This window comes from Clytia hemisphaerica, unplaced genomic scaffold (genome assembly GCF_902728285.1).
Source record: "Clytia hemisphaerica strain Z4C2 unplaced genomic scaffold, Clytia hemisphaerica genome assembly, whole genome shotgun sequence".
Classification (NCBI taxonomy): Eukaryota; Metazoa; Cnidaria; class Hydrozoa; order Leptothecata; family Clytiidae; genus Clytia; species Clytia hemisphaerica.
Genome location: NW_027103968.1, coordinates 2,334,407 through 2,357,566, shown reverse-complemented (window position 1 = coordinate 2,357,566; position 23,160 = coordinate 2,334,407). Strand labels below are relative to the sequence as shown.

At 34.6% G+C, this 23,160-nt stretch overlaps 2 protein-coding genes across 3 annotated transcripts in view; one reads left to right on the top strand and one right to left on the bottom strand.

Annotated features, from left to right (window-relative positions):
* The window catches only part of LOC136810500 (RNA-binding protein cabeza-like), a 15,577-nt gene extending 1,596 nt beyond the window's left edge, over nucleotides 1-13,981 (top strand). Inside the window, exons 2-12 of one of the 2 annotated variants that reach the window (XM_067067073.1) lie at nucleotides 1,833-1,957; nucleotides 2,111-2,271; nucleotides 5,362-5,414; nucleotides 7,330-7,451; nucleotides 7,819-7,881; nucleotides 8,162-8,342; nucleotides 8,522-8,581; nucleotides 9,845-9,878; nucleotides 10,249-10,349; nucleotides 11,268-11,301; nucleotides 13,594-13,981. In XM_067067073.1, the coding sequence (XP_066923174.1) occupies nucleotides 1,833-1,957; nucleotides 2,111-2,271; nucleotides 5,362-5,414; nucleotides 7,330-7,451; nucleotides 7,819-7,881; nucleotides 8,162-8,342; nucleotides 8,522-8,581; nucleotides 9,845-9,878; nucleotides 10,249-10,349; nucleotides 11,268-11,301; nucleotides 13,594-13,645 (986 nt within the window). In that variant the 3' untranslated portion in view covers nucleotides 13,646-13,981. The remainder of the gene's footprint in view (nucleotides 1-1,832; nucleotides 1,958-2,110; nucleotides 2,272-5,361; nucleotides 5,415-7,329; nucleotides 7,452-7,818; nucleotides 7,882-8,161; nucleotides 8,343-8,521; nucleotides 8,582-9,844; nucleotides 9,879-10,248; nucleotides 10,350-11,267; nucleotides 11,302-13,593) is intronic. The other variant, XM_067067074.1, reaches the window with a different exon arrangement.
* Nucleotides 13,982-19,388: 5,407 nt separating this feature from the next.
* Nucleotides 19,389-21,323, bottom strand: LOC136810499 (small nuclear ribonucleoprotein Sm D3-like). The gene is made up of 2 exons (XM_067067072.1): nucleotides 20,934-21,323; nucleotides 19,389-19,922 (listed from the first exon to the last, which is right to left on the bottom strand). The coding sequence occupies exons 1-2, from the start codon at nucleotides 21,256-21,258 to the stop codon at nucleotides 19,846-19,848; spliced, it is 402 nt and encodes a 133-aa protein (XP_066923173.1). The 5' UTR covers nucleotides 21,259-21,323; the 3' UTR covers nucleotides 19,389-19,845.
* Between the last annotated feature and the right edge of the window lie 1,837 nt (nucleotides 21,324-23,160).

Genomic DNA, 23,160 nt, shown 5'->3' with positions numbered 1-23,160 from the left:
CTTCTATTTTCCCCCCATTGTTTAGAGAAATCTATTTTTTGTAAGTTAATCCTGCTGCGTGACGCGAAAATATATTCAATTCAATACACCTTAATCAGAAATTCCACCTCTCGCGTTGTTGCTACGACCTTTTTGGGGAGGTAATTTAACAAAGCGCGATATTGCGGTTTTCAGGCAAAAAGCCTTACAAAACACCCAAAATATTGATGCCAAAAGAGCCTCCAAATCAACTGAAAAACCACCGAAGTTGTTGTTATTCTCTTTCTTATAGCTTCTGCTAGCATTTTGAAAGCTTTGTTTTATTTGTTTTTTTCAAATTCATAATCAGTGATTCCAACTTTGATTAGGAGTGTCGGAATTAGATGTGGAATGTCGGAATTTTAGCTGAGGGATGTCTAGTTTGGACCAACTTACTACAATGGGCTATTCAAAAAAAATTATATAGGGGTGTGTATTGGCAAACTCTTTTCACCACCCCCACTGGAAATTTTAAGTAAAAAATTATCCTCTGGAAATCTGGGTAGAACCCCCTTGAATTTGAAAATTTAAAAGGGTCTGGAAACAACTATTGATGTCATTTTATGAGGAGAGAGTCCTCTGAAAACATTAAGAAACTTCAATGATCCCTTTGAAAATCTGAAAAATGAACAAAATCCCTCTGGAAAATCATTACACAATCACACCCCTTGGAAAAGTTCATCGATACCCCTTTATGGTTAAAAAATGGAATAGCCCAACAATTACTACTGGGAACGCCTTATCGTTTACTTCACATGCCAGCAAAAAATGTGCAACAAACTTCTAAATGTTTGAATGAAAAGTTAGACAGGCTCTTTTTAATGAAATTATAAAGGGATACTCAAAAATAAATTTTAGGTTAGGAAAACCTTGATTGACATTTTTAACTTTTTCCTGAAATCAATCAATTATATTTCTGTAATAGGGGCAGAAAAAACTAGCCATCTGCAAAAATTCTAGGGCTGTGTACGGGCAGTCAAACAATTAGAACCCTGAGACATAAACATTGGGTTGTTTGTTTGGGTTTTCAAAACACAGGGTTCGAATTATAGATTTTAATAGCTTCGCTAAAAAATTGTAGTGCCGCAGTCGAAAATTTTTTCAATGTTTGCAAAGCATTTTCAGTATTTTGCGATGTTGTTTGGAAGAAATGCGAAATTATCTTCAATGCATTTCTCTAAGAAAGTGAAGTAAGAAGTAGACAAGGCAAAGCATAGAGAGTTGATAGATAAAGCAATAGATAAACGAATGAATAAAGTAAGTTGTAAAGTAGCGAGTTGATAAAGCAACAGATAAACAATTGAACAAAGTTGTGAGGTAGCGAGTTTATAAAGCAATAGACAAACAAATGAATAAGGTTGTGAAGTAGCGAAAAAGCAACATGGCCAGTTAAACGAATGAAGAAAGTTGCGAAATAGGGAGTTCAGTTGATAAAGTAATAGTCAAACAAATAAAAAAAATGATGAGGTAGCGTATTGATAACTAAAACAACAGATAAACGAGTGAATTAAGTTGCAAAGTAGCAATGATAAAAAGTAATAGCTAAACCAATAAGAAGAAAGTAACAAAGTAGCGAGTTTATAAAGCAATGAAAGAAGTAGCAAAAAGTGTTTTCTTGTAATTTTTAACTTTGTAATTTTTGTGTCGCTAAATCTAAAATTCACTGTAACATTTGGTATGGAATTAACTTCTCTTAGGTTTATCCTTTTATAACAAAGTTTATTTTCACTTGTTTCTAAAAAAATGTAACCACCTTTAACCCTCACACATTTTCAAAAACTTACATGAGATAATCCAATAAATCTATGTTTTAGATAACAACTATGGCCAAGGGGGCGGTGGTCAACAAGGAGGCTACGGTGGAGGTCAACAACAAAGTTATGGTAACTATGATCAATCCTCAGGTGGTGGGTACGGAGCAAGTGGTGGTTATAATCAGGTATACTTTTCTGCAATTCTAATGTTCCTTATTGTATTGCCAAACGATTTGATATATTCTATGATTTTTAAGACCTGTTAAGACCTGGAAAAAAGTTACAGTCCAAATACTAGAAAGGCAGGACATGCTCTATTTTCGTCATATTCTTTTTAGGGTTATCAGCAACAGTCAGGTGGTGGGTCATATGGTGGATCTAGTGGTGGCTATTCACAAGGTGGCAGTGGTGGTGGATATGGTGGTGGCAATTCTTATGGTGGAAACAGCCGTGGAGGAGGATATGGTGGTGGCAGAGATGGCGGACGTGATGGCGGAAGGTGAATAAGTTTTTCATATGCCTTTCAAGTCAATTTAATAGAGTTAGAAACTAGCAAGCCAGATCCACCAAGGTGTGAGTGGCTAAAGTGGGGTTTTTCCTTTGTGCCCCTCTAGAATTAGTATTAACTCTAGTTTGTACCTGATTGGTCTTGAAGTCACATTTTCTTAATTTTGTCTACCAAAAATATCAGATTTCTGATGGGTGATCAACAAACTTTCTTTGCCTAATGTAGTCTATGGTTAGGATATCAAGAATTTTGTAAGATCGTCAAGGCCCAACTACATTTTCCTATGTGTTTCACTAAATTCAATTTGAATAATTTTGTCACAGATATTGATTTTGTGTTTTTGGCAGATCATCAGTGAATTATATGGGTTAGCTGACCAATTTGAGAGTTTTGAAATCTAGAGGTTGTAACATCAAGTAATAAGAACATTTCTCGGTGATAATATGACACTTATACAATTTTTAAAAACACATTAAATTGACCTTGCAATCAGTCCATATTCTAGAAAGGCATGGTAACATCAACTAAAAGCTAGGGAAGGTGTTTGTTCAGTGTGTTTTCAATAAAAATGGAATATTTCAGGAGGGGCAGTATTCAGTGGGCAGACAAGTGTGCTTGCTGAATATATTTCTCAACCATTAAACCCCTGAACTCACTGTCACCCCTTCATATGTGAGGCCAAGCAATTTTTGATATAAAAAGGAAAAACAATTCGTTTTAAACTGCACAAAATAGTTTGAATAATGAAATAATGTGAACAATGAAGCACCCTCTGCCACCATTCAGCACTTCTTCTTTGACCTTTTTTTTTGTACTTAAAAGTTATATAGCATGTACCGGGTGCGTCAGAAAAAACTTTGGACGTTTGGTGAGCCACTGGGACTGAGCAAAGTCTTTTTGAAACTCAAAACCACTTTTATTAGTAAGAGGATAGTCTAAATTACTTTTGAGGTCTCATTCATTACTTTGCCGCAAAACTTTTGCCTCTGCTATTTGAGCTCCCCTTCTTATCAAAAGAGCCCATGCATCCAAACAGGTAATTATTTTTCTCTTTTTTTCTATCTCTCTCTTTCTCTTTTGTCTGATGTGCACGTTTTTAACGATGTCCATTATGTTCCACGGATAATAAACTACCAGAATATTGTAAAACAACAAAAAAATTTTCTTTTGGTGAATTTTTGAGAGAATCTATCTGTGAGAGTGTGATGTATGGAAAAAAATCTCTCTTTCTCAAAATGCGGCGACAACATGGCTATTGTCACAAACATTTTAATTACCCCTTTTTGACGTTTTTTTACACTTTCGCAGTGAATTTTCTTCAAAGCTAAGGGCGTGTTCACACTACGCTTCCTTAATAAACTGTAGTTAGGAGAATCTTTTGTTGACTACAATCGAACGTGATTTAACAGAGTCGAACGCGTCGACGCGTAAAGTTAATTTTAATCGATCTTCTGAATTAAGAGTCGTAAGCTCTATTGGTAGGATAGGGTAGAGGCTTCCCTTAAACAACGATTTATAAGGAACATACAAGAAGCGACAGTGAAAAAAAGTTTTACGATTTCAAACGAATGCCTGAGGAAAAATTAAATCGTCAAACGGTGTTGTTGAGGTAAGAGATGCAGTAATGAGTAAACCATTAGAACAATATGTTTGCAGATTTCAAGTGGTAGGATACAATATCACCAATACAGGTGAATCGACTCTCAATAAAAATCACCAATGAGCTTAAGCAAATCAATTAACAGTTATAAAGATCTCGTGAACCTACAAAAACTATAAGAAACAGTGTATTCATTTATCATAAATCTCTTTGTTTGTTGTTAATGGATTTAATTAAGGAAGGTCTGCAGTGTGAACACGACCTATAACTTGAGAAATACTTTACCCAACTTAAAAAGCTATACCTCAAAATTTAAGTTAGACTATCCTCTTTCTAATAAAAGTGGTTTTGAGTTTCAAAAAGACTTTGCTCGGTCCCAGTGGCTCACCAAACGTCCAAAGTTTTTTCTGACACACCCGGTATGTTTATGCGAGGAACATCTTTTTTATGTAATTAAATTGTAAAAAGTTCTTCCATCCCGTTCAGGTCTCTTCCTTAAGGCTTGGGGACACGAGAAGTTTTTTTTGTGTTGGTGCAATGCAAAGTGCGTGTCTCATGGTTTCTTTCATTTATAAAAGTGAGAGAAGCACAAATCTTATTAATATTAAAAGAAAAATGGGACGGAGACATGAGAAAGCGTTCCCTGTCTGAGCAGGTCTGAGACAAAAAATTTGCTTTGACCACTGGCAAAAGACATCAAGGTTTATTATTATGGTTACCCTCTCATCACACGAATGATTTAAAAAAGAAATTTAGATCTTGATGGGAGTGAATGGCACTAAAGAAAGGGTGTTCTTTTATAATGGCTGTTCACCATGTTTTATAAAAAGGAAGACTTCACAATTCAGGGTGTATATGGGACTTAACTGGAAAATCTTTGAATTTACTATAAACACTAACTATGACATAAAACAATTATTATTATTAAAAGAATTAAAGATACAATGACATATCAATCTGGCTTAATTGCTTTCCTTGTAGCCTTGAAAGCTTTTTGATAGACTGGATAGCGCAATTAAGTGGCCATGGGTATTTCGGTTTTGCTTAGGCGGACAGATTTTAGTTGCTTTTGGAAGGTAAAAAGGATTTGGCAATGTTTTTATTTGCAGATAGAGTTTTGGAAACCTCTCATTTATGTTTGTTTCCTATTCTTAGTTCTATTTTTTTAAATCAAAGTAGTTTTTTATTATTTAGAATTTTTAGTGTTCTTCTTTTACAATGGTGACCTCGTCAATTGCTCCTAGTCTACTTCACTGGACTCAGCGTCATAAAAATTATCAAAAGGCAAAGTTCAGCTAGAAGTGACTCTAGTCTTCTTTCCCTGTAGCCTAAAGACCTGTAAAGACAGCCTAAAAATTACAATTTGGGTATCTTTGAGGGCTTGGCTACTGCTACTAAAGGAGGGTTTAGCTGCCTTTCAAATTGTGCAGTTACTGAAGCTTGTATAACTTGTGTATTATTTCGCTCTTACCTCATATTAGTGGTTATGGTGATCGTGGAGGTTCTAAACCTGATGGCAATTATAATTACGGGGGTAAGTTTATGGTATGCAATACGTCATCATTCGTTCATGTAAAACATATCGGTAAAATCGTAACAAGGTGTCGTAACAAAAAGTATAAAGGTAACATGCATGTAACACAAAGGTATTTATCTATGAATGGTATGTTTTATTTGTTTCACGTCCATCAAGTGTTAACGTCAATTGGGTGATTAATTCTAGTACAAACAGGGATCGAATTAGCGTATCACATTTCGCAATCCGCGGTGCGTTTTTGAATTACTTACAAGCTAAAAATTGAAAATTGATCCATTTTAGGATACAAAATCATGCTTATCAAAAAATTGCGATGCACTTTCTATTCATTATTTCAATGCCTGACAAATGGATATGATGTTCACTATCACTTTATCATTGACAGGCTGGATTCTAGCTTTCCCTTATCAACTTTGGTTGTCTCGTTTTTCTGGTCAAACTTAATGCTTACTTGCCTTTAACTAAAATTTTACTTTAAAATTTAAATTTTTGTGTACAGCTTCTTGATAGTGCCCAAGTGTGGGATCAAAGCCTAGTAATGTAATGGGTATAGTAAATTGAGCATTAGACTCTTTGGTGTTTACTGTGTTAACTGCAATATCTATCCGCAATCATCTATTCATTACAAAAAAAATTAAACTGTCAGCCTGGTATCATTTTCATTTATATCTCACCAAGATTAAAAGATACTTTCATCAGAAAAGTTCTATAAGATATTAGTGAAATGGTTCATTTTCCGTCCAAGAAGAAAAACTTTGAAAAAACTGCTTTAACCAATGTCATTAACAAGAAGTATTTGCTGAAAGAGTGGTAAAAATACCATAAAATATCCTAATCTTTTCAAGTCTATCTGGGTAATCATTAACAACTTTCTGTGTGCTGGATAGTAATGAAAAATGGAAATGTAAACGTAAACCTTATCATGCGCAAATAGTTCCCTACAAAATTTCAACCAGGGCGCAAATAGCTCCCTAAGAAGATTCTAACCAGGGTTAAAAAGTTATTAAAGCCTTTATTCGCAAGAGGATGCTGGCCGGTTTAATGAACAAAAATAAAAGGTGACTGATTTTGTTAAAATTACAAGACAGCATTGATGACAGCATTGATAGAAATATTAAAAAAGGTTTCTAATAAAAAACAGGTTTTTTTCGAAGAAGCTACAAGAAACTAAAAAAAAATTGTCACCTTCCATAGAATTTTGTGTTGCCTTTTTTAATTGGCACTGGAGATATAAGGTTTATAGATACCAACCAATGAAAATGGTTGACGAAAGAAGTCTTTTTTATTGGTTTCAAGTTGCATGTATTCTTTTTAAAGAATTTTTAATTTCTTAATTAGTCTTTTGAGATAAAATGATCCTAAGTATTTGAGACTAATTATTAACAGCCTTAATGTTTTTCTCTTGCTAAGAAAAATGTAAAATTCCATGAAACTTTCAGAATACTACTCATTCTTTTTAAGTAACCCAAATTTTCGAGTCAGGGTTGCTAAGCATACTTACTCATTTTCTGAAAAATTTGCTTTTACCGCCTTTAATATTATACTCACTAGATGTCGTGCTTTAAGCTCTTCCAAGAAAAGTTAATATCGCAAAAAATATTGTTGCTGTTGTCTTGCGACGCTTCTTATTGGTCAAGCGCTGAAACTATTGTAATGCTACGTGGCCTAGGTAGGATTTCTTACCTAACCTTGGCACTCTTTTCAGCCAAAGCACAACATCTAGCCCTTTGGGCTTAATAAATCTATGATTAGACCATATTTATGCTTATTGGGTAAAGGGCTATCGTTGGCCCTGATTAGATTATCTAAAAAGTTTATGCTTTACAAGATAGTAAAAAAAGACTAATTTCAGGACTCGAGCCTTAGCAACCTGTGTAATTCATTAGTTCAACGGATGTTTTTCTCTTTGTAGGAAACAACAAATTTAAAGATGGGATGATTATTCAGGAAGATACTGTCTTTGTTGCTGGTTTACCTCCAAGTGCCAGTACAACTGAAATTGCTGAATTCTTCGGGAAAATTGGAATCATCAAGGTGAGAGATACATTTTATAAACAGCAAGATCCTGAAGCTATTTGATGCCCCAGAGACGAAGCAATAGTTGAATGTTTGTTTTGCAGTGTGTGAAAGGTGATGTTTCTTCTAGAAAACACTGCATTTTCAAAACAGACATACAGCGCCAAAAATAGCAACATGCTAATGAGAGACCTGATACTGGGCCGGGGAGGAGTTTTATCTCTCTATAAAAAGACTGAGATGTGCCACCCTTTTCAAAATACTAAGTTATTAATTCCTGTCTTGTGAGCAATTCAAATGATTTCAAGCTGTGTAATCTTAACTAATGCGACAATGCCTTGGATATTTTAATAATGGCATTTGGCATTTGATTTTCTTTCTTTAGACGGACAGGCGTACTCGTGAACCAAAAATTTGGATGTACAAAAACCATGATGGAACACCAAAGGTGCGTAGACGGCCTCTGACAGTTTGCATGATGACATGATTAGGGCTAATTTACTGCATGATGGCGTGATTTCAAATTTATTTACACGTAATCACAGTGGGTACCCTCTCCCCCTGGATTTTGGAGGGTTGAGAATTTTGAAAAAAGTGAAATAAGGTTAAAAGTTTTTTTCTCTATTCTCTTTCTGTCCAGTTTGTAATCTTAAAGTTCTTCCTTTCACTGAGTATAAAACATTAAGTACAATAATTCTAATATTATTATATGGTCTTTCTCTTTTTAGGGTGAATGTACTATAACATACGATGATTGTGATGCAAGTCAGGCTGCTGTTAGTTGGTTCAATGGGAAAGAATATGATAGTTCTCATGTATTGAAAGTATCCATCGCCCAGCGGAAAGCACCCGAGGGTGGATTCCAAAAACGCGGTGGAGGACGTGGTGGCGGTAGAGGCAGAGGCGGTGGTAAGTTGAACTCTCAAATTTTTTAATATAATAGAAGATTTAACTTTACCATACATAATTAGATTTGAGAAGATTTCTAAAACTTCCTGACGTCAAACACTGTCAGCAATTTGTCTGAGTCTTAAATCTCAATTTACAATTCACACCCTAATAATTTCATCATCTCCTATCTCTTACAGGTTTTGGTGGCCGAGGAGGCGGTGGTCGCGGAGGTGGACGTGGAGGCGGTGGTGACCGACGTAAGTGTACATTCCTTTAATTCTTATTTCTGTGTTTATGTATATGTTCCTTACTCCCTTTTAGAGAAGTGGTCTTTCAGTACCAATGAACTAAATTTTTGATATTTTTGTCACAGAGACTACCCAATTTTGTTTGGTTTCTCAGGACAATTTTTGTCTTCTGATGACCATTTTCTCAAAAGTGAGAGTCAGCCTGAAAGTGCTGATTTTTCCAACATGATATTCATTTTTGCAAAAATTGATTCTTTTAAACAATGCTGCTTTACAAATCAAACAAATAATAAAGACATTTGACTGAATGCAAAAATAAATGTATTCAAGAAATTTTCTTAAATGAAAATATTTGATTTTTTTGAGAAACTCTGAAAAATCACGAAAAATACTGAAAAAGATAGAAAATATGATCAAAATCACTAAATTTAGTACCAAAGTACTAAAAAATATCTCAAATTTTGGTCTGGATACCACCTTTTTTATATTCAACACATTCTCACACTTATTTCTACCATATGTGTAGATATTAGAATCCGTAAATCTACCATATGTGTAGATACGGTAAATGCTTAACATAAAGACTTATGCGCATGCGTAATGTTAACACCACATGTAGTTAAATAGCGTGATGAACAAAAAGGAATGAATCGCTAGGGGTGGTACAGTCACTTTTTGGTCGGGGTTGTGGAGGGCAAAATATGTCGTTTCGTTCTTTGATAGTTAGGGTTAGGGTTTGAAATATGTCGTTCTTTGGATAGTTAGGGTTAAGGTTTGTCATCGTTCTTTTTGTTTCGTTCTTTGATAGTTAGGTTTAGGGTTTGAAATATGTCGTTCTTTGATAATTAGGGTTAAGGTTTGTCGTTCTTTTTGTCGCTTTTTAATAGTTATTTGTCGTTCTTTTTAGATTGTCTGGATAGTATTTACCGTAACTACCAATATGGTAGATTTATGGATTTTTACATATCTACACATATGGTAGATTTACGATATCTACGCATATGGTAGATTTACGGATTCTAATATCTACACATATGGTAGATTTACGGATGTTTACATATCTACACACATGGTAGAAATAAGTGCGAGATTGGCCTGTTATATTTTAATACCCCGTGGTACTAAAAGGATTTTTAAGTTTTTTTGGGCATACCACACGTTATTCAACATCATGATGTCCAGGATTTTAGTACTGACCCCCCGCCTGGTTTAGTAGGACCTATGTGGATTATGGGCTTTTAAGATTTTTATATATTTTTTTCATACTTATAGCTAATGCCAGAGATGGTGACTGGAACTGTCCAAGGTGAGATTGCATCTGATTTATTACCTTAAGTAGATTAAATTTTGTATAGGGGTCGTCCATATAGTACGTATATTCCAAATATTTGACACCTCCTTCTCTTGGACGCAGAGAAAAAGAAATGACGCCATTCAAACAATAGGCGTACGCTTTAAACCCCACTCTCCAGTCTTTATGGGTGGCTCCATTTATTAATTTGATATCAAAATTTCAACACAAACCCCTAGGAGATAAAAAATTTCGTTCATGCAATATTTTAGATTCTCAATTCGCTGAACAAGTCCAGGTTGAAAAGATACTGAATTGTTTCGAAAGAATTTTAGTTCGTGTTCTCAATTTCTTAATTCAATTTCTTATTTTATTCCTTTTACAGCTGTAATAACTTGAATTTCGCAAGACGAAGTGAATGTAATAGATGTCAAACACCAAGGGCTGATGGTGGTGGTGGCGGCGGTGGTTCCTCTTATGGCGGAGGTAATATTTATGCCATTTTGAAATAATTTTAATGTATAACCATAGTTTCCTCCTGGGTCGGACCCCCTCAGAAATTTTAGATTCCCCGGTTGTAAAATCCCCCCTGAAAATGAAAAAATGCTTTTCCCACACAAATCCTTCGTGTTTTCCCCACCCCCAGAAATGTTGACCCCCCCCCCCAGAAATGTTGACCCCCCCCCCCCCCCCACTTTTACCGACCTGGATTCGGGCAATTAATTTTTATGCACCTTTGGCACTTGCACACTAAAATGTAGTTTGTTGATGTTCTCTTTCTTAGATAATTGCTAATTATCCAAGAAAGAAATCTTCCATGTGATTTGAGGAAGAAAAAACATGCATATGTAAAAAAAACTAAAAAGACTTTCTGTCAAGAAGTCAAAAAGTTCTCTCCCCCCCCCCCCAGAAAAAAGTTTTGTTGCACATTTTAGGAACCCCACCCCCTGGATTTCTATTTTCCGTTTGCCCCCCCCTTTTGGAAGAGTTTTTGAAAAACCCTAACACCCCCCGGCAGAAAAGAGGGGGGAGGAAACTATGATAACTCTTTTCGTCAGACTTTTGAATTCTACTTTTTGAGTTTTGAATTTCCAGACTTTTTTAATTAAAACCTCTATTTAATTTTTAACTGTTTTCATAAAATTGGAGATGGTTTAGTGCAAATTGGGCATTAATTGAAACATTGAGAAACAAACATTAAAAAAAAGTGATTTGAAACACCTTTCTTTTCTTACACTCAACTGCACTCCAGAATACCAATGGGCCCCTATTCTCTTGAATTCGTGGTTTGTCTTTAAACCAACGTTCCTTGTCTAAGTAAGGCTGACATTGGTGTGTAAATGAAAGATTTATGGTTTCGCCGTTAAAAAAAGTTTAATTCTTTTTATCTTAACTACTTTCCAGGACGAGGTGGTGATCGCGGAGGTGGTCGTGACAGGTATGTAAACAACCATTTTTTACTTAAAGTGTTGCTAGCTTTTTCGTTGTTTCTAGTCTTTTTAACATCAATAGATGTTTAAAGGTACTAATTTTGGCCAAGAAAACTTCGCTAGTGTCGTTCTATAAAGCTTCTTAAACTTAAACTTGAAATATTTTCTACATAAAAGATGAAATTGCTTTCTTTGTACTAAAGTATACTTACGTGGTCTTCAATCTACTCTAATGTCTAATCCTGTTCCACCGCCATATTTGTGCAAATACAAGATCGAGTACACGATCAATTTCCGATGCAAATAATGTTTTTTGTGTACAGGAAATTATTGCCAACGTCACTACATCTTTAAATGTTTTGATAATGTTTTCCTCTTGTACTCGTAATTGTCTATACATAATACACTTCCTGGCCGAGCTTGAAATATTTTTTATACCTTTTTAGGAGCTTTTAAAGCAGTATTTAATCTGCAATATACTAGTAATATACCTTGATGCGTACTGTGGAACGTGTGTATCTTTTTGAAATATCAATTGAATTGCATTCGTGCTGGGGGGATGTAAGATATATTGGATAGATATATTGTCCGGGGGTGATGAAAATCGACAAAATTTGCTTTGTTTGGGGGCAAAACTGCTCTGTTTAGGGGTAATTATAAATGTCAGGGGGTTAGATCTGTTGTCCGGGGGTAAATTTTCAAAAAGTGTTATATCCTCCCATATTCAATTTTTTTCTGGAAGAGCCAGGGGGGGGGTCAACATTTATAATACCAACCCATAGCCCAAAAACCTGACTTTTGACCTTTTGAGCTAAGTTAACACCACCACCCCAAAATTGGTATCGATACCAACTTGAAAATCATAATTTTCAGAAAAAGGTAGGGACCCACCCCCTTATTTTGGTATCGATACCAGCTTGAAAATCATAATTTTCAGCAAAGGGGGGGACCCACCCCATTAATTTGGTATCTATACCAACATGACTTTTTGAATTTGACAAAATATCATGCGACCCACCCCCTAATTTAGTACCAATACCAATCTGACAAATTTGAGCTTAAAGCTGTTTAAAGGGGACCCACCCCCTCCCACACAAACAAGGTACTAAGAGAAACTTCAAAAAACTCATTTTTGAAATACTCTTTCTTCAACACAACACAAAAAATGTCATATGCTAAAATAGAAAATGACTGAAAACTGACAAACCCAATGATGCTAGCAAAATCAATCTGAATCAATATTATATTATCTGAATATAATAATTGATGTGCAAAAACTAGGAGAAGCTATTATTAGTACATAATTTTAGAACAGAATAGATTCACTCGTTCATTACCAAATGCTATCACAGAAAAAATGTTTTTTCTTCAGGCTTGATCAAAAAGAAAACTTGAAAATATCGAAAAAGTCCAAAATAAACAAACTTCAAAGTCATTTATTTATACTTGTTACTCATTTACAGTCATTATACTCATAAGCTAAAACAAATCCAATTGAAACCTGTTTAGACTGATATGTACCCCGGGGTATTTTCTAGCTATAGGGGCAGAATTTAGGAAAGTTTTGCTGTCATTTTTATATGGGTACCAACTTTCTGAATCATATTATTTAAAAAAAGGGGTACCCACCCCCTATTTTGGTATCAATACCAACTGAGAATAACTCTTTTTTTCTAAAAAAAGGGGGACCCACCCCCATCAATACCAACTTGACTTTTCAAACTTTTAAAGGAAAAAAAGACACCACCACCCGGCTATGGGTCTGGTATCTGGATGTTGACCCCCCCCCCCTGGAAGAGCCCAATGCTCTTTAGTGATTTCATCGTTGAAATGCAAACTTAAAAATTGAGATCTATGAATTTTCGAGTGTAGATTTCTTCATGTGATAACTTGTTGGTCACCAGCTTTGACGTTTTCCCTTCAATGTGTGTTAATTTGAAGATCATCTTACACATAGGTCGTTTCACAGTCGCAAAGCGTAATGGGTAATCAGGACCCCTGTGCGCTAATGACGACTTAGTATTTGTCCAAAGTTTTGAAAAAATTTGAAGATTTTTGCGTCTAGCCAACAGAAAGCCGTTATGGAGTCTCAATCTGTCCTGATTACCCATAATCCATTTCGACAGTGAAATGGCCTATTCATGACGTCGTGTTTTCTACGAAAGACCCTGGTTTTTGCCAGTAGTGGCAAATTTGATCTAACTTTAGTCTAGTAAAAATTTGCCACTACTGGCTAAAACCGGGGTCTTTCCGTAGAAAACATTACGTCGTGAATTCAACTGTTGTCTTTATTATTTCAGAGATCGTGGTGATCGTGATCGTTCTGACAGAAGATCGTCGAGACCTTATTGAGCACCATGTTTCATTCCACTACAACCAAAAATGTGTCGAACCTCGAGCTACTTCAACATAAAACGAAAACGTGAAACTTTAAAACACGTGACGACGACTAATCGATTCACATGATTCAATTTGAAAGTGTTGTGAATCCCTCAACCAGAATCTCCAGCTCAAAAGACGGAGTTTTAACCCAAAAATGATTGAATTATACCGGACATTGTATATAACTAACGGGTATCTGCAGATCACCCGACATATTCCGTCCACGCTTATATGATTCTTTTTTTGTATCATAAATTTTAAACTGGAAATAAAACTTTTTCAAACAGAATAATTTTGAACGAAGAACTCTCGAAACTTCTGCACTCCTTTTTGTCAGTTCTGTTTCATATATACAGAATAATTTTGAACGAAAAACTCTCGAAACTTCTGCACTCCTTTTTGTCAGTTCTGTTTCATATATACAGAATAATTTTGAACGAAGAACTCTCGAAACTTCTGCACTCCTTTTTGTCAGTTCTGTTTCTTCTTACTAATTGTTTGCTTCGCAAAGATACTTCACTAGGAAAAACATTGGTTGCCTGAAAAGATTTTAGTTACAGTATGTGGCCCCCAAAACGGCGATCAAATTTAAAATTTCTCTCAAATCTAGAGGAAAAAAGGTTTTACAACAATTTTTCTTGCATGAAAACCTTTAACATCTCTACTTTATTTCCTGGTAGTTCTTTTTGAAAATTTCTAATTTCAACAATATTTTTCAATCGCTTAAAGATAGGTAGCTTTTTTCTAATGGCCCCCAAAACGGAGGTTTGAAATTTTAGCGATTTCTCGAGATATCTTTAAGATATGAATACAAAATTTTGACCATAGTTTTGAAATATGATTTAGAGGGTTTTGGGCATAAATTTATTTGATAAAATTTTTACAGTATACCCCTGGTTGTCAAAATGCAGGTTTGGGGCCCCCAAAACGGAGGTGTAGCTAAAATCAAATTATTAAGCCCAGTGGTAATAGGGGGAAAAACTATGAACATATTTGTGTTTCCCCTTAAATTTACGACCCGATGGATGTAAAATTTATGATTTTTATGAAATATTTCAAGATTTTCGATATTGCAAAGTCCAAACTGAAAATTTAGAAATTTTCAAAATGACAATTTTGATTTAACAACGTCTTAATCCAGGGGGGGGGGTCGGTAGTAAAATCTCAGACATAATGACGTTTACTACGGTGGTGGTGTGACGAAAAATCGAAAAAAACTTTTACTACCCAGGGTAGTTAAATACTAAAATGGGTGGTATCTATGTGTTAAATGTTGAAAAATTTTTACTACCTGGGTAGTTAAACTGGTAAAATTAGCAAATTTAGCTATATTATTGTAATTCTCTCAATTTTTTGGATGACTTTTCTGAAAAAATCTGAAAATTTTTATAATTTGAAAAAATTTTCTGGTGGAAAGTTGTTTGTTGCAAACAAAAAATCCTCGAAATTTTTTGTCAATATAAAAAAGACTTTGATTCTAAGGGCAAAACATTAATTTTTGCACTAAGTGACATATGTGTCACAGAAATAATCATTTTTTAGCTTTTTTTGTAAAATCAGTCCTAAAAGCAATCAAAAAGTAGGTGGTCTCCATGACAAATTGTCCCAAAAACTTTTACTACCAGGGTAGTAAAATACCTCTTCCAAGAGTCTGGGTGGTGTGGTATGTAAAAATTCGTAAAAATCCTTTTACTACTCATATATGTCTGAGATTTTACTACCGACCCCCCCCTGCTTAATCAAGTTTTTGAAAACAAATCTCTTTTGAAAATAGTTCCATTCATGTATGGAATAAGCTGTGAAAATTTTAGAAAAAAAGCTTAACTGAAACTGAAAATATTAAGCTTTAAAGATATTTTTCTCCTATATTTTGCAAAAAAATGAGAGAATTTGCCGTTTTTGCTGATCCAGCGAAAAAAAATATATATAATGTTAATTTTTTGTTATAAACTATTAACTCAAGCTGATAGGAATGGAATTCCAAGATTTTTTGCTGTTTCTCATATTTAGAACTTTCGGTTTTATCAATGCTGATTCTAGGGTCCCAAAATACTGGTTGACCTTCAAGATGCTATATCTTTTACCCAGCCTCTAAAGTCACTGATGTATCTGCATTTTCTGAACGGCATTAGATGTAGAAAGGTTCCTATACCTCGTTTTCATAACTTATTTTCAATATTCAAGGAGCTAGAGTGAGTTATATGCAATTTTTATCTAATTTTGGTGTTAAAATATTTCCTTTAGACGCAAATATGCTATTTTGAATCTGTCTCAAACCAGCAAAAACATGCTCATTTTTAAGTATAACCATCTTTCTTTCAAAATAAACAAAAATCGTTTAATTCTGATAAATCTACAAGTCAGAATCTTCATTTTAATGACGACCTCCGTTTTGGGGGCCGTCTCTGTTTTGGGGGCCATATACTGTATTCAAGCTATATGCTTTGGTAATTTTCTCACAATTTAGCATTTTTTTCAATTATTGGGTATATTTAATCTTAGGCGTAGTGGTGTGATGGTCATCGCTCTTGACTCCTGTCTGGGAGGTCCTATTACGATTCCAAACTGTAGTACTACGGTTCACTAGGCAAGTGAAAGTGATATGCCAGACATTGGTTTGTGGTGTCACTCATCCCATCCTGCGATGAGCTATATGCTCTCCCGCGCAGGTCGAGTGTCACCACTATGTATCATAGTATCTGTGTCTCGCGTGCACGGAACCAGCGGTGTCTGGACAGTGCTAAGCGTTCCAACTTGAAAAAGAAGGAATTCCTACTTCGTAAGGAGTAGGATCCATTCGCCAGTGAGGAGGGCTCATATCATTTAATCTTAGCGCAGGAATGGGAATCTTATGTAAAACGACGGTATTTGGTGGTTCCTGGACCCAAAAGATCTATCAGATTAAGAGGCTGTAACTTTTGACGTGAAAAATAATTATTTAGCTGAAATCCGGAGGTTTCTAATAACATCTAAGGTAAATAAGTCCAAATTTTGTTCTTCACTTTCAAAATATTTTGAAAACTTTTTTTTGAAAAATTCAAGTGCTTCGAAATATCTTTTCAACGATTTGTAATTTGTTAAAGAATAGCTAGCAAAAATGAGCATCAGGCAGCAATGAACTTTATTAAACAACACGTTTTTTTATAAGAACATTCAAAATTTTTCAAGTTTTCGGATGTTCTTAATTAACCTTTTGAGTTTAAGGCTCAAGAATGTTCCTAACATGTTCTTATTTTCGCTATTTCTTTGAGTATTTTTGTCCTTATTTGCAAGAAATCAGGTGTTTTTAGAGTCTGCAAAAGCATAAATTCTTCTTAATACCATTTTCGTAACAATTTTTAAAGATGGTAGAGAAGCTACTAGATCGAATTTTTTTGTTCGAAAAAACCCCGGGGGGGGGGACACTGAAGTTAAGCGATCTATCGGTAGGTAGATGCGCGGCCCTTTATTAAGGGCCATTTTTCAGGCTTCCTAATCCTAAATTGAATAAGAGTGTAAAAAATGAGAAAAAAGGCTTTGGTGCAAAATTTTTTGCCTTAAAATAGATTAATTTCAAGAAAATGCACTGTAGTCAATTTTTGGCCCAAATTTCCTCTGCATTGTCAGGGGTTCATAGACTAGACGATGCTAGTGAACTCTTTTTATTAGAAAGCAAAGTTCAGGGCTAAAAACTGAATCAGTTTGTACAATTTTTTTCTTTATAAGGAGCCATTTTTTTAGAATGCTAAGCAACCCCAGCCCTGGACCCGAAAATCGGAGTTACTTATAAAAAAAATGTGTACTAGTACATTTGCGTTTACCAGCAAACATGGAATCTTTATAACATCCTGATCTAAGGTTTCCTATAGGAAATAAAAAACTCATTTAAAAATCAAAAGTCGATTGAAAAAACAAGAGAAAGTAAAAAAATGAAATCATCATCCCAAAAAGAATTTCCATTATTATTCTTTCCGGATTCTAATTGCGGTCGGGATAATTCCGGATCGGTCATTTTTCTATAAAAGGGGGTTCCAGTTTGTAAGACTTCATCATTTGCAAGCAACACTTCTACTAACGAATTGTTATACATAGCGACATACAAGCGTTATAGAAGTTGGAATCAAGCGGGGAAAACAACGAAAAATAACAAAAGGTTGCAGTTACTGTATCGTTCTAAGCAACTCAATTGCAGTAAAACTACACAAATTATAAAGTGAAGACCATCGTAACACACAAATCACACAAGACACGACAAAGTACAAAACAACACAGCGACACATCCTGAAGCGCCGAGTCTCAGACAATCACCGCAAGACACCAAAAAAACACGTCAAAAATAGGAAAGAACGAAGAAACTCCGGATTATGCAAATGCGTTCGATGCAACTGTACTCATTGCGCGAAGAACCGGCAAGCAATCACCAAAGGATGTAGTTCACACTCTTCGTCAATTGGATTGTGCTCTGGCAAAAATTGTAAATGCTATAAACATTTCTTTGGAACCGGTATGTTCTCTCATATGCAAAAGTAGACTCTCCACATACATGCTTTTTTTAATAAGCAGGTGACAAGTACCGAAAACTGAGTCTTCACATGCTTATAAAAACATGTAAGTTTCAAGGATGCAGAGATGTGTATGATTAAAATATTTTTAATATTATAGAATTTATTGGAAAAACTGAAAATCAAAAAATGAAAAGTTTTAAAAGGGGTACTAAAAGAGACTGGGAAATAACTTAAGCTGGGGTATCATTCATACATTGAATGGATTAAAATCCTTTCGTTTATTAAAGGCTGATTTACACAAACCAGCCGGCTCACACAAAACCAAGTTTACATTACAAAGAATTTTGAAATTCAGTCGTTGCATTTGCGAGATTTCACAGAGTAGGAAAGGAAAATTTAATTGAAAACTTTTCATGAATTGGTCATTAATTTTGCTTTTGATACTTTGAAAATAAACTCAATTTTGACGTAAATCACGCGATCAATTAGGGCCAGAAATTAGCCTTATATGTTTTATCAGATTAAATAGCTTATTCTCCCCATGATCATAAGTTGTCAAAAAATAGCCTAAATTTTTCGTCAGATTTATCAAGATTAAATTTAGTGAGAATTTAGATTTTTCCTTGTTTTTCTTTTTTTTCAAGGGCGATTTTAAGTTTATGCTTCTCAATTTTCCTACTAGTAATATTAGGGAAAGAAGTTTCATTTGCTTCCTACTTCCAAAATTTAGAACAATTATTGAAATAGTAACGTTAAAAAAGGCAAATTTTGTCCCCGTCAGCAATTAGCTCTTGCGTGATGTCATTTAATTGACAATTCTTTTAAAACTAATATTTTTGCAAAAAAACAAAACACAATACTTTGTACTGTAAACATTAAGATGTATATAATGTAAATAGTTTATCCATTTATCGCTATATTTAAAAATATCATTTTGGTAATTTCGAAATAAGAAAACTTTTGATGAAAAATATTGATTTGAGTAAAAGTTTTATTTTCATTTTAATTTGTCACATCCGTTTTCTAATTAGGTTAACTTTCATAGACCCATTTCCATTTCAAATCGCCTCATTTTTGCGTTGCTCGTGACGTAATTTATGAGAAGGTCTATTGCTTCTCATCGAAACGAAGATTTATCTGTCTTCACCGAAATAAATTTCTTTGTAATTAAAGAGTTAGTAATTAAAGAATCAAACCCCTAATTTTTTAAAAACGCTTACTTTTAGGCAAAATGGAACTGGTATCCTGTCATTCGCCAAAATTAAAAAATCATGTAATTGCCAAAATAAGTTGTCGATATCCTTCACTAAAATTAGTCATGGCATCGAAATAAGTTTTATTTTAAAATGTAAAAAATGTTATTAATTATCTTTCAATAACCAACGTTCCGTCACTGATAGTATAACGCTAAAATCAAAAGATAAAAATAAACAATAAAAAGGATACCGTTTTAATTTGGTACTTTTGAACCAATCGGTTATTTACAAAGAATAGGTATCATTATGCTCCAAGCCTTAAAACGTTCAGATGTCTATATGCTCTAAATTGAATTATTTAAACACGAGTGTCTTGTTTTTCCTTCTCACTTTTGACGAATGTTAAAAAATGTCCATGATGCAATGTCCACCATCAAATTCAATATTATCTTTTAGTTTTGCAAAAGTGTCTATTAAAGCCCCGTTTACATTAACGTCTTCTTGGGAAGAATCCTCTGGATCCGCCTCTTGAGCCTCCACGTTCCGTTCCACGACCGCGCGCTGCAACTAAAACGAGAGAGAGGAGAGAAGAATCAGAATGATTACTCAATATTTTCAGCAGTGGCCAAAACAAGATTTTTTGTATGAGACTATGAAAATGTAATTCAAACATCAAATTAGAACATAATTCTTGAACTTTTGGTGAATTATGCAGAATTTTGAGACGGGAAAGCCTCTTTATGTGGGACAAGCTGGAGTTTTTACAAGCTGGAGTTTGATTTGGTTGGTCGTTAACCTGTTATAAAACAATTTTGTTACTTTTTCTAAAGAACGCGTCATCTCTATTACTTCAAATAACCAATTAGTGAAGTCTCTTGTAAAAACTCCAGCTCATCCCCTTTATGTGTACATCATCGAGACGGAAATCCTTCTAAGACGGAAGAACTTTTAACACTGCTTCAGATTCAAAACATCATTCAATAATCTTAACAATGTCTATACGCTGAGGAAAACAACCAATAATTTTTATTTTCCCTTTAAGTAGTCCCTGAAACCAGTTCTTTTACCAATAAATACTCTTTCGTATATTTTCTCAATGATTATCACTTGGACAACACAGAGCGTACATTCATTCTCTGATTTTATTAATTAAGTTCACACTGAGTCGAAATTACAGCAATATGAAGTAATACTTAGTGGGTAAAGAGGGAGGAACTCTTGAGGCAGAATGCAGACTTAGTGTTTCAGCAAATCGTTGGGTCTAGATGCAACATATTGCCAAAACGTTTGGCCATCAATATATTATGTACCGAAAGTATACGTCTTTTGTTTGAATGACGTCTTTGACATCCCAAAATCACACCCCTTCTCACAGACCCGATAGGATTTTTCAGCCAATGGACCAAGACTCGATGGGGGTTTGAAATCCATTGTTTTCAAGTCATAAAATTCAGTGTGGATTTACTTATCTCGTTATATAATTACCCAATGGGGAAGATATTTTGGCCAATTCTTCCAGCGGGAAGGGGGTCCCAGTGGGTCTGTGAGGAGAGGTGTCAAATCATATTCTTTCCTCACCTTGGGCTTTCAGTAGTGCAGACTTTCCACGGCCAACACCACTACTTTTTTGGATCATCATTTTCTTGAACATAGGAGCGTTCTTCAGCATATCAGGTAAGATAACAAAACGAATTTTACTTCCTCGGATGAAAATCTGTTCCAACTGTGAGACACGACCATCTCGTGCAGTCATGGTAATGTTGATCATTTGACAGTTCATATTGTCTTCAGCCTCTAATAATTTTCCACGGTAAACTTCACCTGTAAGTGTCTCTAACGTCACAACATGGCCTTCAGCTTCGTGAAGAACTTTAATAGGAACACCGATTGAGCCACCTGACATTTTGGATTTATTTTCTATTTATTTCTAGCCTTAAACGAAAAAAAGATACTATAAATGTTAAAGCTTCAAAGGGTGCATTATAACATTAACATTAAGGTTTTTTTTTTTTAGTTTAAAATGATTTATCGTAATACTACTTTAATGGGATAAACTTTCGCGGGGATTAAATTTTGCGGTTGGGCCTATCCGCGAAATTCAAAAATTTCGCGGGGACTTAATTTCGCGGGTGGCACTATTGGGTGGCAATATTTTAACGATTTTGTGACTTTTACTGTCAAATCATGCATGTTGGTTGTTGAAATATACATTATTTGCGCCTCTTTGATGCAAGTAAACATTCAAATAGTATTTATTTGACATATTTTGAGTTTTGTTTAGAAATATTTCGCAGATGAGAGGCCCTTCCAAATTTCCATTGGGACTTAATTTCGCGAAATCTGTGAAATCTAATCCCCGCGAAAGTTTATCCCATTAAAGTATCAAAGAACAAAAAAGCCAAGGTGCCAGGTTTCAAAAATTTTGGTCCTGATATTAATATAACTATGTATGTAGTGGGGTCGTTTAGCATAATTTACAGGAAACAAGTAATACTTTTATGGACCTACCTGGTTATGCATTTATAATTGATATCTACGTGATTAAACAATCATTCAGAACACAAATAGTGACGATCTATTAAAATTAGTCGTTTGCTTCTTATAAAAAACCGTTTAGAAACCAAAATTTCATGCTCTTTTTAAAAATATTCTTTCATATTCAAGACTTCATGAGCAAAAAAAAACATCGCTCTCATCAAAATATTGAGTAATTTGGCTAAGAACATTGATGTATGCTTATTAATAGTGATTCTTATAGATAAAGATGCGTTTTTTGAGATGAAAAATTCGTTTTTTACAAAAATCTGCTTGAGCCATCTTTTACTTACATTCATTAAAAAAAATAGAAAAAATTAATGATCCAACTCGTTTTTAGCTGCTTTTTGGCCCAAATTTGCCCAAAAACTTTTTTTTCGAAAATCGGGCTCCATCACATTCGAGGGTTTATAGTTACGCATCTTTGTGCAAAAAATCATAAAGAATGAAAGAGCCAATCTCGAGAAAAGTTAATACCTAAGTAATTAATAATGTGCTTATAAAAAAAGATTGAATTTGGCCAGTTTTTCTATAAAAACACGCCAAGCAACCAAAATTTCATGTCTAAAGACACTTTCTTTAAAAATAAGCCCTCATGAGCAAAAAACATTTATCTCATAAAAAAATTGAGTAATTTGACTAAGAACATTGATGTATGCTTATTAATAGTGATTCTTATAGATAAACATGCGTTTTTTGAGCCAAAAATCTGCTTGAGCCATCTTTTACCTATGATGGTACCCTACTTTCATACAAAAAATCAGAAAAAACCAGTTTTTTAGCCGTTTTTTAGCCCAAATTTGCCCAAAAACTTTTTTTTTGAAAATTGGGTTCTGTCACATTCGAGGGTTTAGTTATGCAGCTTTGTGCAAAAAATCAGAAAAAACTAATGAGCCAATCTCGAGAAAAGCTGGTAACTAACGAACGAACGGACAATGCGCAAGTTCCACTTTTTGCCACATTTTGGTCTAAAATTGACCATCAATTGCATCTTCTGCGTGAATTATCTTGAGTTAGGTAATGAAATCGGCTATACCCGAGTAGTTTTTTGAGAGCTTTCGAATGGTATACATGATATTGTCGGAAATGAGTTTGAAATTTTCAAAAATTTTCGACCTTAGGGTTTTGCATGGGGAAAAAAGAAATTGCCCAAAAAAGGGATGTTCCACCAGTGGGATTTTAGGGGATTTTTTCCTGAGGCATAAGCATCCTATAGAGAAGGTCTGGAGAAAGTTTCAGCTAGATATAATTGTTTTCCTACAAACAGCCT

Excerpts from the sequence above, each read along its gene's own strand:
- LOC136810499 (XM_067067072.1), bottom strand. The coding sequence starts at position 21,258 with ATGTCAGGTGGCTCAATCGGTGTTCCTATTAAAGTTCTTCACGAAGCT. Across the intron at positions 19,923-20,933 it reads TGCACTACTGAAAGCCCAAG|TTGCAGCGCGCGGTCGTGGA; the intron begins GTGAGGAAAGAA and ends CTCTCGTTTTAG.